This window comes from Macrobrachium nipponense, chromosome 19, assembly GCF_015104395.2.
Source record: "Macrobrachium nipponense isolate FS-2020 chromosome 19, ASM1510439v2, whole genome shotgun sequence".
Classification (NCBI taxonomy): Eukaryota; Metazoa; Arthropoda; class Malacostraca; order Decapoda; family Palaemonidae; genus Macrobrachium; species Macrobrachium nipponense.
Window position 1 is genome coordinate 18,246,459 of NC_061088.1, and position 16,809 is coordinate 18,263,267.

Consider the following 16,809-nt stretch of genomic DNA (forward strand, 5'->3'; position numbering starts at 1 on the left):
CTAGCAGATGTTTACTCTGTAGTAGCTTAGTTCCTGTATATATTCAACAGCAGCTGAGTGCCCACTCCAGCCCAGTGGGAACATAGAATATCTACCTTCAGTTTATTGGTCATTTTTTCCCTGTGGCAGCTTAGTTTCCACACTGATGACAGCTTTATGATCAAATCTACCCAGTATCAGCTTATTGTCTATGTCTGCTTTGCACTAGTCTAGTACCTACATCTACACTATTGCAGCGTAGCGCCAACTGCCTCCCTGTGGCAGCATAGTACCCACTTCTACCCTGTAGAGTTGCGGCATAGTGACCGCTTCCACCCTGTGGCAGCAAGGTGCCCACTTCCACACTATGGCAGCATAGTGCCCACCTCTACCCTGTGGCAGCATAGTGCCCACTTCCACCCTGTGACGGCATAGTGCCCACCTCTACCCTGTGGCAGTAAGGTGCCCACTTCCACACTGTGGCAGCGCAGTAGTGCCCACTTCCACCCTGTGGCAGCTTAGTGCTCGTGTCTATCCTGCAGCAGCTTAGCATTCACGCAGGCCTTGTGGAAGCTTAGTGTTTTCCCTGGTGGCACCAAATCTACCATCAGGCAGTATAGTGCCTGTGTCTACTTCGTAGCAGCTTATGTCTCTCCTGAGGCCAGTATAGTGCCCTTGTCTACCCGGCAGAACTTTTGTCGCTCACGTCTGCCCTACCGTAGCGCAGTCCTCACCCTCACTTTGTGGCAGCTTAGTGACCATGGTTAACTTGCGTCATCTTATTACCACTTCAAACTTGTGGTATTGCTTGAATCATTTGATTAGACCTAAAGATTATTATTTTAGGTTTAAATGTTATATTTCAAATGTAATACAGGTGAAAATTTTGTCAGATTAAGTTTTTATTGCATGTTTTCACTTTGATATATACACATTTTATCAAGCTAAGAGCAAAAACATTAAACTTTCCATTTGCACGATTTAGGATATAATACATTGATTTGCTAATGATACTCTATATACATTAAAAATATATGGCATTTATTCAGTGTATACATTATAAGTATAAGGCATTTATTCAGTAACACACTAAATGTACAGCACATGTCAAAACAGTACTATTTTTCAGATGTGACAGCTCCAGGCCAGAGGGTAAAGATGGTTCTTTCTCGACAAAAATTCTATACAATACTCTTGGCAACGGTACTCTGTTCACTAGGGTGTAAGAACATTTTAGTACTCCAGTATAGTTCCGTTTTATTGTGGCAGTTACTTTTATTTTGTCATATCACACTCAGGCATGCTCACATAAATGCAGACAACATTTTTCCAAATCACACGCAGGCATGCTCACATAAATGTAGACAAGCGCATGGTATGATTAGTGTTTATATGTATGGTTAATACACGGACGTAAATCATTTCACACCCACACACACATGCACACATGTTGAAATTGACTGCTGCCCTTATGCTAATAAGCTGTACCGACTGACACTACTGCCCTAGAAAGTTCTTATGCACCGCATCCCAAAGCAGAGGAGCACCTAATGGAGTGTTGCAAATCCCTTATGGGAAGAAATGGCCTTTTAAGTGGTGAGGGAGGCTTTCTTTGCTGGGGTCACCGACGACCACAGAAGTCAGGTCAGTCTGTTTGTTGAGGACTGCTCTGCAGCATGGCCAGTATTACTCTAGGAAGTACCAGTGTTTTATGATACAGACATATTATACTCCATGGCAAAGTACTATAAAGGAAAGGTTTGTGGACTTGCTGGTTATAGAAAATGACCCTTGGAGGCCAATAGAAACCAAACTTATCATTTCTGTTTGGTGCCTCGTTTGAAGTTCACCAAATGGCAAGGAATCTTTATACCCTTTGCAAATATTGCAAAAAAATTAATTACTTACAAAGTCTCAGGGGTTTTAAATGTACTTGGATTTGGAGGAAAAAGAACGAAATTTATAATAGCGTAATGGGCAATTAAAGAAAACTAGATGTTTTGGTCATGAGTGATTCAGGTGAAAGGACAGTGAGTGCTGGGATGGAAAATGCAAAGTGATTGTGTTCATTGTAGGTAAATGGTGTAGAGCTGCTTATAGTAAGAAGTAAATTGGGGATAGCAGAAAGAGTACGTATGCGTTAATTTGAGAATTGTATGGGTAAGACTGAATGCGGCAGATAGAAAAGTTGTAATAGACTAAAAATGACCTAGAGAGAGAAAAAAAGATGATAAAAGGGAATGCTTTTGGGAGAGAGTGAATCTGTTTGACTGGGTTTGGAGAACATGATCAGATGGTTCTGATATGTGATATTTATAGATATTTATCAACCACAATGCAATGGCACTTTCCAGAAAAAGGGATGTTATTGTTGATGGGTATGGACTTCTTGCAGAATTATGTTTGGAAATTCTCGAGTTTTAGAAACTTAGGAAATGAAAATTGTGAAGTAAAGTTTGTTAGATGGAAGAGCAACTTAACTGGCACAGTAATAAGATGGGTAGCTGGAGTATATATCATTATTATTTCCTTGAGGTAAAAGTAAAAATCTACGTTCGATAGGCATTGGTAAAATTGTGGCTGTTAGTAATGACCTATTCCTTTTATGAGAAGGGAGTTTAAGAGCATTAGAGGAGAAAATAGATTAATTATTGGCTAGATTTCAAGACATGGCGATTGGAACCATAGATGAGGAGTATGAGAAAACTCATGATGGGGTCACAAGGACAACAGCGAGCACCAAAGGTGCAGTGGTTCAAGAGAACAGATTAAAAAAAAAAAACAGTAACTGGTGGAATGAGAAAGAGGAAGTTCTCAGTCAACAGATTGGCACGACATTGTGGTTACCGTTGGCTCCAAGAGGGACAATTTCATAGAGGTTCCCAACATTTCAGTAGGTGCTCCTCTGCCCTGAGACATGGCGCATTAAAATCACAACCCTTAAGTAATTCCTAGGTCAGCAGATTCCAGGTAGAATCGCCTGCTGCAACTGCGGTGGCAGCTAATACATACATGCATAAACATACATAGTATAATTCTGTAAAAAATTTGGTTTCATACAGCATTTCTCCACTGAAAATGCTTCTAATTTATTAAAGAATAGATGTATATTACAAACAAGATATATATATATATATATATATATATATATATATATATATATATATATATATATATATATCTATATAAATATATATTATATGTAGTACATATACATACATACATACATACATATACCATCTCATCTTATAAAAGGGATGCATTAGCAATGATGTGCACACTATCAAAAGTAAATTAAGTGCAGAAATGCTTTAAGAGACTTGATCGGGACTTACGCAACCTAATATTTGTCTGAATCATGTTTCATACGTCCTTTAAAACATCTAAAACAAATGTTAGTAAGGAAGCCATCTTAGCTAAAAAAAAAACGTGTTTTGTATTATGCATGTATTTAACACCTTTCCTCGCTTATTGTAGTCATATTGTAGACATTCGTTATAATTTATAGTCCGTCTTGTCTTTTAGGAAAGGAGATGTGTTTGATTTGTCAGCGATGACAAAACAGCGTCGAAATTCTATAAAATAATCATTTGAATCATTTACTCCAATTAAAAAAAACCTAACTTGCGAAAGAAAGATTCCAATAGGTAAAGGCTGATCATGTCAAAAGAGAAATATAAAGCATTATACCTTGCAGTACTACCATGGTAGAAATGGATCATTTTCAATTGCTGCTTAACAAGTGAATGTTACAAGAAAGAATATGATGGGACAGGAATTAACCTAAACAAAGAGCTTAATAATTCACTTGCTCTAAGTTTTTTCTTGCAGAAAATTTTGTAATATGTTTTTCGTCATGTATTACAATAATGACAGAGAAAGTTGATATAGTACAATGAAAACCTCTGTTGTTGTTGAGCAAATGTTGCATGACTTGTTTTTTGTTTGCTTCCAAGTTTCATACATGTTATGGTTTTGTGTTTTTAGTATTTTTTTTATATAATTGTTTTATGTTTACACCTACTATTCCCTCTTGGAAACATTCACCGTGACAGCCATCGGGATCCATAGAAAAATCACCGCAGTGACTTCCTAACTATAAGCTTAATGCTATAACATGTAATGTTATTCTGATTATTTGAAAATATTAAGAGTCTCTTTCCCAAGCAGTGTGCATTCAGCTCTTCTTTTCCGGATCCTTTGTCTACATTCTGCAAGGCAAGATCCACCAGGAACCCTCTGTCCTGTTTCTTATCTTATCTCTCCTCCCTGCCATTAAAGGAGTGTCGTTCAAAGATCTGCATGTAATATCTAGCCTGTCAAACGCATTGTCAGCTGTACTATACGCATGCGCTTTATCAAATGTTATTCGTGGCTGTTATCTCTGTTTTTTTCTAGTTTATGAAAGGTCTTCCTTGTTCTATTAGAGTGTGTGCTTCTATCGGTAATTCGAGACTTTCATAATCAAGTTCCCCATTCTTCATCTCATGTTTCATACCTGTAAGTCTTGTTGATAATGAAATCGTTTCCTTCTTTTTTCAGCATCTTATATGTTCGTATTGCTTCAATATTGTTTTGGTGATGCATAGAGTGGTTTTCTCTTACTAAAGAATTGGGCTTACCAAAACTGCTTTGATCTTGTCTATGATACTTTGTAATAAGGTTTCAAAATTTGAGGTGCTTTTTTTTCTGGATTATAGTCTCTGCTTTAGATCTGTCATTCAGTAAGATTTGACACGATGCTGATATCTAAAGCAAAGTTAATTTGAAATGGTAAACAATCAAAGGAAGAGATGAGAAAGAATGCGAATAATCAAAGTTTTATTGACATCAAGGTGTAGCATGGAAAGTGTATTCATACAAAAAGACGAGATGCTGAAAACAGGAATAAGTAAAAGGACTATTCAACTTAACCAAAAGTAGAAATATATTTTTTAGATAAATGGAAACGTCTTCCAGGCTGCATTTTTTAACCTTTAAAGGAAAACTGTTGCTATTCTGCCGTGTCTCTTCATTCCCAAACGGACAGCCGTTTCAAGCATTAAATCCTGCCCTTTTTCAGTCCTACACTGGATTTACAGTAGCAAGAAGATTTAACATAAATTTCACATTTCACAATAGTGAAAGTAAAAAAATTCACATTCCAGGACGCGTCTCCATCAATGTCCCATGTACAAACATTGATAGTCCCACTTACAAACATTGATAGTGATCTCCCAGGGGTGATGCTTGCTTCCCGCTGCTAGTAGAAATGGGCCAGAGTATCGGTGTCGGTGGTATCGGATAAGTTTTTAGGTATCGGTACTCGGTATCGGTAAAATATGGGCCGAAACTTTTGTATCTAACTTCAGAAAATGTACATAATAATTTATAACCTCAATCGTAAGAAAGTTGAACAATTAAGCAGTTAACATAATCTACTATAGTCACTGTGACTATAGTTTTGCACTAACATGAAGGTACCATGTGCTGATAGACAAGGGTAATGGAAATATCCAGAAAGAGCTTACTGAAAAGTATCGGTATCGGCTTTTCAATGAGTATCGGTATCGGCCAAAATGTCAAGCTTGGTTTGCTGAAGACCTTCAGGGGTATTCTGTAGCTGTGGTCCCCCTTTCACTGCAAAGAAAAATGGAAAGGCGTGGACGTCCTGGATGGATGTGGAGAAGCTGCAACATCACAAGGAGAGGTAAACCGCAGCTGCTGGAAGGTACTGTTGTACGTCGTCACCATTCAAACTTGACATCAACCCTTGTAATAGGAAACATCGTCATCCGTGGGAGATCCAAGGAAACTGGGACCTTCGGCATTTGCAAATTTGAATTCAGAGGAGGCATGAAAGCCTCTCCTTAGAAACTATGTTAGACACTGATGGCCGCCTCTGTGATGGGAAGCATCGTCACCCTTGGGAGATCAAGGGAATCTGGGACCAGCTCAGGCTGCAGATTTAAATTAGGGGAATGTGTGAAAGCCTCTCAAAGTAAACTTTGCTGGATGCAGCGTGATTGCACATTTCTGGGGCTCTCTTAAGCCAGCCAACTGGTAGAGAAACATCTAGGCCTGTGCAATTATTTAAACTTTATTTTTTTTCTGAACTGTGAAGTTTGTTATGTTTTCATTGTGGATTATTGTTTTTTGCTCAGTAATTTTTCCTTTACCCTCCTATGTATTAGAACGTAGTTCCCATATAAATATATTGTAACTCCGAAGACGGCCATGAGTATGGCTAAACATCAGAGGGCTTGGGAATGAATAGCAGGACAGTAACAGTTTTTGTTAATCTGTTCGGGACATCACCCCAGATTTGTCAGATCTGGAGCACCAGTACTTGAAGGAAATAAAAAAAAAACATAAACTTTGCCTTCGTTCACATAATATTATCACAGATAAACAATTTATTCTTTTTAACCTTTCCAGTAAACAGCCTTCTCACTTTCAAGTATTTATTATCAGTTTTATCTGTATTCCAGGCCCGTAGGGGGTTAGTGCCGTCAGTGCACCTCGTGCGGTATACTGTAGGCGTTACTTAAGGTTCATTGCGGCGTGCCATGCTGCAGCCCCTTCCATTCCTTTTACTCTACGTCCCTTTATATTCTTTCTTCCATCATACTTTCCACCCTCTCATAATAATTGATTCATAGTGCAAATGCGAGGTTTTCTTCCTGTTACACCTTTCAAACTATTCTGCCAATTTCCTTTTCAGCGCTGAATGACCTCATAGGTCCCAGTGCTTGGCCTTTGGCCTTAATTCTATATTCAATTCAATTTACCTGCATTCACAGATTTCCAAACAAATTATTCTCTCTATTGTCAGTCAATAGCCATTTGAATTGTCCCCTAAGAGCTGAGGTTCATTAGGAATGTAATACTACTTGTGAAAGCTTAAATAGATCTACAGAGAAGACACCTTTATATCATTCCGGATTTTCTTTACCCATTTAGTTTCATTATTGTAATTGAAAATTCGCAAACATTCACCAAGAGCAAACTAGTAATTTTCTGCAGACTAAAAAGGCCAAATACGGACGAGAGAACAGTAGGGTGCATGATAAAAGAGGGTAAAGAGAAACTAGCGTCTCTTTCTTCCAACAGATTTGACGTGGGTGAAGAATCTGCCATCGATTTTGACCAACACTCTGAAGGTATGTTCTTAGGTTTAATTTTATGGCTCTGTTTCGATCTTATTCTCTGCCTTTCTTTTTCATCCTGTCGCTTTCTTCATTTGCTTATCCAAGAGGTCCTTCTCATGCATTCATCGTCCTTCTGGCGGTATAAAATTCTGCGCAAAAGCAGCAAATAAAGGCAAGATATTAAACTGGGCCCAAATTTTATTTCCAGAGAGACTTGCTGAAGTAAAATCTTTATCAAGGCCACTTATCTATTAAGGTGCAAAATAATGCATGGTCTGGAATAGCTCTGGAATGAGGAAGTTTTTGGCACTGAGACGATGGTTTACTTTATGCAGTAATCCCAACTTAGGGTAACATAGTCCCGGGGTAAGATAACACGTAGTCCTTGTCCAGAATGTGTGTAATCTAATCGTGATATTCCTGATAAGAGATATAAATCAGCAATCTAGCCGAAAAGTATTGAAGTTACTGCGGGAAGCTATAATGGAATTTTATGATGTACAGTTCATTCAACGCTTTTACATCAAAACGTTATGTTAGCGAATATTCTTTCGGATATACCATGACTTGTATTGTTAATGATGTAAGATTATTAGTGACCCGATACCATTTAATACGAGGTGACTTAGCCGAACTTCAAAAACGCCTTCCACTAGGGACCCGAAGTTAGGAAGTTTGATTGACAAGTCGGATGTTTTTGTTCTCCTTCGAAATGTGTGTGAAAAATGGTTTTTACGAGGACATCATTACGGCAGGGTGTCTCATTTTATTTCGGGGGTAATTTTCCCCTCTTAGACCTCAAAGAGACGAACTGTTTATCGTATCATGTGAAGGAGCAAGAATTCGCTTTGTTCAGGCAGTTGTTTGAGCCCCATTTATTTTTTTGGTTTCTTTCTGACTGTTTTCTTTGCTTCAACTAAAGCTGAAACAATTAGATTGCTGAAAGAAGAGAATGAGGAACTGACTGAATAGTAGTCGAACGACCGTAAAATGAGGTCGTAATGATCCTCGATTTAGAGAGTGTGAATGAGTCTCTGATTGACCAACAGACTACTATAAACTACCGTTCTGACAGTGATACCAAATGCTGAGAGAGAGAGAGAGAGAAAGAGAGAAAGAGAGAGAGGTTTCCATAAGCATCCACTACAGAAATAAAGGCCAAAATCATAACAAGCATTTCAAAAATCAGGCAAAACAATCCTGGCACACAGGCTGTAAATGGCTATGTTCTGCATATTCGGAACCTTTGCTGAATGTAGCTCAGGTCCTAAACATACGGAATCCGGCCATGTGGCAGCAGCCAAAATAGCAATGTCAGTTTAATACCATCAGGTAGATATCAAATTAAAGTTTATCAGACCCATCTAGGGAACGAAGTCTCTGGGGAATAAATTATGGAGGAAGGCGAGAAAGATAGGCAGCTTGGCTAGGATGTCTAGTGAATTTAGTCATGCAGAATTCGCAAGAATCGAATACTTAGGAGAGTATTTCAGGAGAAAATGCAGAAAAAAACAAATGGGGGAGTATGGCGGAGGCAGACAACTGGTGTTTATTGTCAAATGGTTTCGCGGATCATAGAGGGAGTGTACTTTATGGGAACAAGTGGCGTTTATTCTTATCACTTCCGTGAAAAATTATTGATGGCATTACTGGCGTAAGGATAGTACTTTAAGTTCAAGGTGCTTTCTTGGTGATGATCTTTCGCTCTGCTATGGACATGAAGTTACTCTTGAATAGGGTGTGTATTTCTACAGTGACAGCATCAGAGGAGGAATCAGATCTTTAGGAAAATCACGATTTGGTCTAGTTTAAGGACACTAGACTGAACAGTACCAAATTCCCGGACCGGTTAAGCATTCATTTTTACGGTTCCACATGTCCTGCTAAGCGCCTCAGTGGCATGATCGGTAAGGTCTTGATCTGCCACCTCGGTGGCCGCGAGGTCGATTCTCGGGCATTCCATTGAGGGGTTAGAGATGTGTATTTCTGGTGACAGAAGTTCACTCTCGACGTGGTTCGGAAGTCACGTAAAGCCATTGGTTCCCTTGCTGAATAACCACTGGTTCAATGCAACGTAAAAACACCATACAAACAAACAAACACACCTCTTGTCTCTGCAGCTCTTCATTCTCTTCCACCTTCCGAAATGAGCAGAGAGGGTTCTTTATTCCCTTGACGGATTAGTAAGGGCAAAGAGAATGTTTTGCTTGAACACTTACGAGGATTCTCTAGACAATACACTTGACATGCTTTTCGTCAGTGGAAAAAAGCACTAAAAATTACAGATGAAGATAAACAAATGGGAAAGGGAGTTATGATTCTGAGAATATATCGTGTCTGGTGGACACCTGCGTTTGTCAAAGCAAATCTGCAGGTCATGTAGAAACGGGTCGCAAATGTATACCAAACATGATATAGAAAACATTTGAGTTAGGATTGTGCGAAAGGAGAAATAGATGATGAAGTTGGGCGAGAGACTGGTGTTTTGTCACATTAAAATTTGTGTCGAAAAGTGTCAAGTAAAGTACTTTTTAACAGAACAACCGTTCAGTAAACGTGATTGAAGAACGACAAAAATGTAAGAATCGTACTTTCAGATTTTGAAGAAATATTTGCTCATTCAGTTCCTATCAAGTCTCTCTCTCTCTCTCTCTCTCTCTCTCCCTAGTCTTCTCAGTCTCTCTCGTACTCTCTCTCTAAGTATCGTAACTTTAAGATTTTGAAGAAATATTTGCTCATTCAGTTCCTGTCAAGTCTCTCTCTCTCTCTCTCTCTCTCTCTCTCTCTCTCTCTCTCTCTCTCTCTCTCTCTCTCTCTCTAAGTATCGTACTTTAAGATTTTGAAGAAATATTTGCTCATTCAGTTCCTATCAAGTCTCTCTCTCTCTCTCTCTCTCTCTCTCTCTCTCTCTCTCTCTCTCTCTCTCTCCTCTCTAAGTATCGTACTTAAGATTTTGAAGAATATTTGCTCATTCAGTTCCTATCAAGTCTCTCTCTCTCTCTCTCTCTCTCTCTCTCTCTCTCTCTCTCTCTCTCTAAGTACGCACTCATTTAGAAAGGTACTATCCTCTGCTATCATCATTATCATTTCTCTTATTATAATTATCTTGTTGTTTCTTCTTCATTTATTGACGGACGAAGGTTTTTGAACGTTAGGAAAACAGCGGAAGAATCACAACATAATTCTTAAGATTTTTATATTGTGTAGACATTGAGAAATCATGACACAAATTAGAATCCACTAGGGACATATACCTGATTATTTCTAACGTGATTCATTAACACGTAAAGAAACAATTCGTTGTATTTCTTAACGTATCGCCGTTAGTGGCGTCCAGATGACGACCCTTTGGCATTACTCCCGTCATTTAATTTTTAAGAATGTTCGTGGTGATGTTGCTGGCGTTACAGAGCTAATCAATCTATCAATAAATCTCATCCCCGTAGCCCGTAGTGCCCACAGTACACCTCAAATAGTGCACTGTAGGCATTACTTTAGTTTCTTTGCAGCGTGCCTTCGGCCCCCAGGTGCAACCCCTTTCGATCCTTTTACTGTACCTCCTTTCATATTCTTTTTTTTTCCATCTCACTTTCCACCCTCTCCTAACACTTGATTTATAGTGCAACTGCGATATTTTCATCCTGTTACACCTTTCAAACCATTTCCTGTCAGTTTCTGTTTCAACGCTGAATGACCTTATAGGTACCAGTGCTTGGCCTTTGGCCTAAATTCTATATTCAATTCAATTCATGACATCTCATAAATATTTTCGGATACATCTTATACGTTTTCTTTAAGGAAATATCTTAGTAGAGAATATCTTTTACCTTACCTGCAAACTAAGTGAGATCATCTATATTGTACTTCAGTATGAAAGCCAGTATTCAAGATGAACATAGAGGGTGTATGTAACTCTACTAACTCCAGTCTCAGACAGTTAGATATTAACGAATGTTCGAATATCTAGTCGTGTAAGAATGGTGATAACGGAAATTTGCATATTTATTAACTACAGAGTGACAACCATTGTTTATAGTGAGTTTATTGTTACTTCATGCACACGCAAGACTCCTAATTTAATGACAACAACAACAACATATCCAAACACCGTTAGGATTAGCTTCGATTCATCTTTTCAGAGAGGTCAAGAACAGGAAAATGCGGTAGGTGACGAGAGCTGGCTCAAAGGACCCATAGAGGCCGACGATCCGAGGCTCCTGAAGGTGATCAGAGATAGGTATTTGATCCCACCGTCGACTCTTCCTTACAATCTGTCGTCGCCTGAGGAAACGAGAAGATACTACCCCTCAAGTAATGTCTCCAGTTTCCACTTCATTGATTACAACGTCAAATATTTCTTTGGGGACCAGAAGACGGGCGTCTTCCTCGACTCGGGGGCTCTCGAGGGCGACATCTTCTCGAACTCCCTTTGGCTGGAAAAAGAACGAGGATGGACCGGTATCCTGGTGGAGGTCGACCCCAACAATTTCCGTCACCTTGTACAGAAGAGGAGGAAGTCCTGGCTCTCCAATACTTGTATTGCGAGGGGCCCGTACCCTCAGCAGGTCAACTTCGAGTTCTTGGATGGCCCTCCCACCCATGGTATGCTGTGGGTTTATCGCTCTAACTCTAGAGCAATAGATTCGCCCTTCTTCGGCGGCCAGGACCACTGGAGCAAAACCGCCAATAAGACTTACAAAGTGATGCAGTGTCTCCCTTTAGCTTCTTACTTCTTGGCCCTGAACCTCAAAACACTGGACTTCCTGTCCCTCGACATCCAGGGCTTTGAGGCGGATATTCTTCGTTCGATTCCCTACGACAAAGTCAAAGTGAGACTCATGGCTGTGGAATATTATTACGAGGAAGATGACGGTCGTCTCAGCGGTGGTAAAGTTGACCCTAAACTTGTCAGATTTATGGCAGGAAAAGGCTACGTCCTCGTCGACTTTGACCCTGAGGGTAATTACATCTTTGCACTAAAAGACGACCCGCAGCTGAAACAGAAACTAGATGAAAAGAAGTATGTTAAATATTATACAATGCTGAACAACAGAAACAAACCAAAGCAATAGTCAAGAAGTTGCATTTTCTCGGCAATTCATCAATAATGAGCTCATTTATTTTTCTGTTCATAGAGAGTTTTACAGAAAATTTTAATTTTCAATTTATTTTTCAGATTTAACGTTGTTTTAATTGAATGACACTTGTATGAAGCCAAAGGCACAGCGCTAAAGATTTCTCATAATATAAAGACCTAAAATTGCCATTGTTTATTGAAATATGCATACTACAGGTATCATTCCGAGCTCACTTCTATGCATTGAAGGATGACCCAAGATGAAAAGTGTGTCAAATGTTTTGATGAAAACGTTTTTCGATGTCTTTTTGGAATCTGACTAAAGTTGTCTTTATGTAGGTATAGTACCATTAAGATACACATGAGCAGTATCCGCCCCGTCCCATCCCATCCATTTTCCGTGGCCGATACTATTTAGGAATGTATTATTTAGAACCTACCTCGGAAAGGCATACACAACTAATACATAACATTTTACATTCATCATACAGTATGTTGAAGTATGTTTTCTCCCTCTTTATGTCCCTCTTTCTCTAATGAAAGTGATTTTAATACTTTAACCTAGACGCCTCCAAAGACTTAGGAACAACAAAAGAGACAACATACGCTATTGTTGCACGGTTTGTGATCAAAAGTGTAGTATGAGCTGCTGTACCTAGACATTATCTTTATTTATTAAAAGAGAACTTAATCAGCTTTTTACTTTATCGTTGCTGTGATGATTGGATAGTTCGATACACTGCATAAGGGGATTAGTGAACACAGTGGAGTGATTGTCTAAGGCACTGAAATATGGTGATTGTTGTTAAGAAACAAAGGGAGACTAGTTGTAGACTTATGCTGCTGGGCACGACGTTGTCTAAGAATTTACTTGTTACAGTTTCAAGGGCCGATGGAAACTTATGAACCATTCACTCCTGGAATTACGTGTTTGTGTGTGTCTGTGTGTTTGTGTATTGTAGGTTCCATTCAACCGCGGACGCATGAAAAGGGACTCAATTTGTCACATGATATCAGTATACAACTATAAATATTTTTCAGCGCAGACCTATCAGAGATATACAGCATAGAGTTAAAACTTGAGTCATTCTGAAAAAAAAAAAAAGTAATCGAAGTTTAGGAATTAATTTTGCACCAGGTCCTATGGCCTGTCTGTGAGTCTGTCTCTGTCTCGTTGTCTCGGAAAGTATATGAATCTTTTGTTAAAGATAAAGGGCATTTTTGTTTAACTGGTTAAGCAAAGAAAGTTTTGGTCCACTTCTTCTGTTTTATCTCTATAGCCTCTCTATTTATTTCTAAGAGATGTTCTGCCTTATTCTTTGAGATTAATCCATGCTCCTTGTCTTAGTTTAGGTATTGGGTAAATAGGGGTCACCTGCTGTCTGTCCTTCCAGTAAACAGTATTAATCGTAGTTCCTATAGAGCCATCCAGCTTGGGTCAAATGAAGATGCGTAGCTTCCCAACTGAATACCAGTGACAAATTCCCTTTGGCTTGCAAGAACGCTATTTTGTTAACAGTAACAGAACCTCGACAGTTTTGTCAACAATAATAGCTTTGCACTTCTTGGCTGCATTAACGATGACAGATTTTGGTCGCTTTTGATGACACGATAGATTTTCTTGATAGTTTTCAACAAGTATAGATTTTCTGCACAGTGTTTGACCAGTAATAACACATTTTGTATCATACAAAGTTATGATCATTTAGTTTTCTTTACTGGTAAGAGATTGTCGTAATTCATTTATTGCCTTTTATCAACTATCGTGTGAACAAATTAAAATGAGATTAACTGCTTTGAAAATCCATTTCTGTTTTTCTGTGGAGGGAAACGCATCACTCCTCACACTTGTATACTCGCATAGAACACCTGTTGATGTTCCCTACAATGAATATTAACTAACTTGATGAATATACATTTCAGTGACTCTTGGTCTGTGCGAATCCTCTTCAATTTTGACGAAAAAAATGTTACCCTAGATTGTTTATTGAATAGTGTAGTGATTGTTGTACTCTCTCTCTCTCTCTCTCTCTCTCTCTCTCTCTCTCTCTCTCTCTCTCTCTCTCTCTCTCTCTCTCTCTCTCTCTCTCTCTCCTTTATTTGCATTTACATAAGATCAAATTGTACTCTTCAGTGAATATATTATTTCCAGTGTATTGTAGCTGTCTACCTCAATAATTTTCTGTGTTTCTAGACGATCAAATATTCATCTGCTCTTTGCTCTGATAATGTGTGCATGGGTTCATTTGAGAAATAGCCGATTTCCATGATTTGTGTGCCCCGTATGGGGGCAGTGCCAACAGTGCACCGCATGTAGGCATTACTTAAGGTCCTTTGTAGCGTGCCTTCAGCCCCTTTCATTCCTTTTACTGTACCTCCTTTCATATTCTCTTTCTTCCATCTTACTCGCCACCCTCTCCTAACAGTCGATTCATAGTGCAATTGCGGGGTTTTCCTCCTGTTACACCTTTCAAACCTTTCATTGTTAATTTCCGTTTCAGATCTGAATGACCTCATAGGTCCCAGTGATCCATGATTTGTATGATTTTTCTTAATAAGATTTGATTGGACCTAAACATAGCGCTAAGATATAGTTATGATTTGTCAGATAGTATTCTTGTGACGTGATGCACAAATATGTTAATGACCTTTGCTTATTTCTGATGAAACCGTGACCAAAATTTTTTTTATATTCTATCTTATCTGTAGTACATGAAATCGTGTAAAGAAATTTATTTAACTTAAAATGTCCATGACGGTCATTCTGTCTACTCGAGGAATACTTTTGATGACTCTGTAACGCCATTTTTCAAATTGTGTTTGAATAAAATAATGAAAATATTTGATTAGTCATTTGTTACCACCTCTCTCACTACGAATATACGAAACTGTTGACGAATTTCGTGGTTGCCTGTCGAAGATTTTCTCTTCGTATGTCGTGTTCACCTGCCGTGTATTATATCTGTCAATGGATTTGCTGTTGTGGTCAATTATAAACCCGTCGAGGATGAATGGTTTATGCCGCGATTACCTGTCAAAGGATTGCCGGTTGTAAGATGAGATTATCTGTCAGGTGGAGTGATTATCTGTCACAAGAATAGCCTTTTTATGGCTACCTGCTGAAAGAGTGCACCCTACTGTATGCCGTGATTTGCCATTAAAAAACCTCTTGTGATATGCAGTGATTAGCTTCCAGAGATTATTTGTTGTATGGTGCGAATACCTGTCAAAGTATACCCTATTGTATGCCATGTATACATTCTATGACAACCTGTCAAAGACTAGCTTGTCCTTGTTTTGCCTATTGTTACCTGCCAAAGTACGTCTCTTTGTACGATGCCATTACCTTTTAAAGAATGCCCCGTTGTATGCTTTGATTGTCTTTGAACAAATGCCTTGTATGCCATTATTGCCTGTCAAAGAATGCTGTAGTGTATGTTGTGATTCCATATCGAAGAATAGCAGGTATGCCGGAATGCCTCGTCAAAGGAAACGTAATCTGCTGTGATCAACTGTTGAATAAGGATACCCTTTTGGCCTTACGAACTATTTTCTTTTGTATGATGTGATTACCTGCTAAAGAATATCCTTCACAGAGGTTAGGTTATATTAGGAAACTCACTTGAACTGTGTGTCGTCCTATCAGTTCATAAATATATTCTTAGAAGTTACAAAACATGATATCAGTTTAGTTGTAGTAAAGTAATAGTAGAAAAATATTTGCTTATTGAATTCCTCTTGTTGCCAATTTGGGGGATTAGTAATTTAAGCATATGACTAATTTATTCTCTGTTCTATGAAACTCAGACTTGTAAAGCAACAGAAAAATATCTATCTTGACAGTAAAAGAAAATATTGTTACATCTGTGATAGGCGGAAAAGTAAAGTGCATTAGCTCTTTTCTTATGAAATATGGAACAATTAGATTAACACCCTTGCCTTGTGGTAAACAAAGACAAGAAAGAAATGATAACTGAATAAACAATTGCTGGAATATCTAAAAAAACCTGCCTTTCTGAGATAAGATTTCCATGCGAGTTTACGCATTCATGCCTGCTTATTATAAGCGCCGATAAAAGAGTTAATAAAACTTTCAGTAGATAATGAACGAGTGGCAGCGGGTTAAAATGAGGCCTGAAAGCCAACAGTGTAAAAAAAGAAATCATGTTCCGAAAATTTTCGCAATCTGGGGTGTCCTTCTGTAGCTAAAAATTCCTTGTCATTCAGGATACATGGTAGGCGAATCAGAAAGCTCGTCATCTTTCTTTTTTGTTCGATCCAAACCACGGACTTTATCAGATGTGAATAGCAGCTTTTTATCAACTAATTCATTGACAGATAAACAAATGAATAAATTGTAAACATTCAACAATCCCACATTACATCCTTAGGCAAGAGTTGATTCACCTGGTATGCTGACGAAGATACATTCGCTTAATAAATTCAACAGAATCCAAATAAATACGAATTATTCAGATGACTTTTATTAGTAAGTGTAAATCTAACAAAACAGCCAAGCAACATGACACTGTTGCAAGCAAAAACGTGTCACTGAAGAAATAATAGCTTAGCCTACAAAGTGGTGTATTTTAGATCAAGGAATTACTGCCATTAGACACACGA

At 38.5% G+C, this 16,809-nt stretch overlaps 1 protein-coding gene across 10 annotated transcripts in view; it reads left to right on the forward strand.

Moving 5' to 3' along the window:
• The window catches only part of LOC135214440 (galactoside alpha-(1,2)-fucosyltransferase 2-like), a 65,512-nt gene that overhangs the window by 24,731 nt on the left and 23,972 nt on the right, over positions 1–16,809 (forward strand). For 3 of the 10 annotated variants that reach the window (XM_064248751.1, XM_064248742.1, XM_064248760.1), the window contains exons 2-3: positions 1,109–1,201; positions 7,072–7,121. The exons of 2 other annotated variants lie outside the window; for them this stretch is intronic. Coding sequence is in view for 2 of the 8 variants with exons in the window: in XM_064248809.1 (XP_064104879.1) it covers positions 1,138–1,201; positions 7,072–7,121; positions 11,249–12,181 (1,047 nt within the window). In the remaining 6 variants the exon portion in view is untranslated. Of the gene's footprint in view, positions 1–1,108; positions 1,202–7,071; positions 7,122–11,248; positions 15,028–16,809 lie in introns of those variants that run through there. 5 more of the 10 variants (XM_064248791.1, XM_064248770.1, XM_064248780.1 and 2 more) reach the window with 2 other exon arrangements.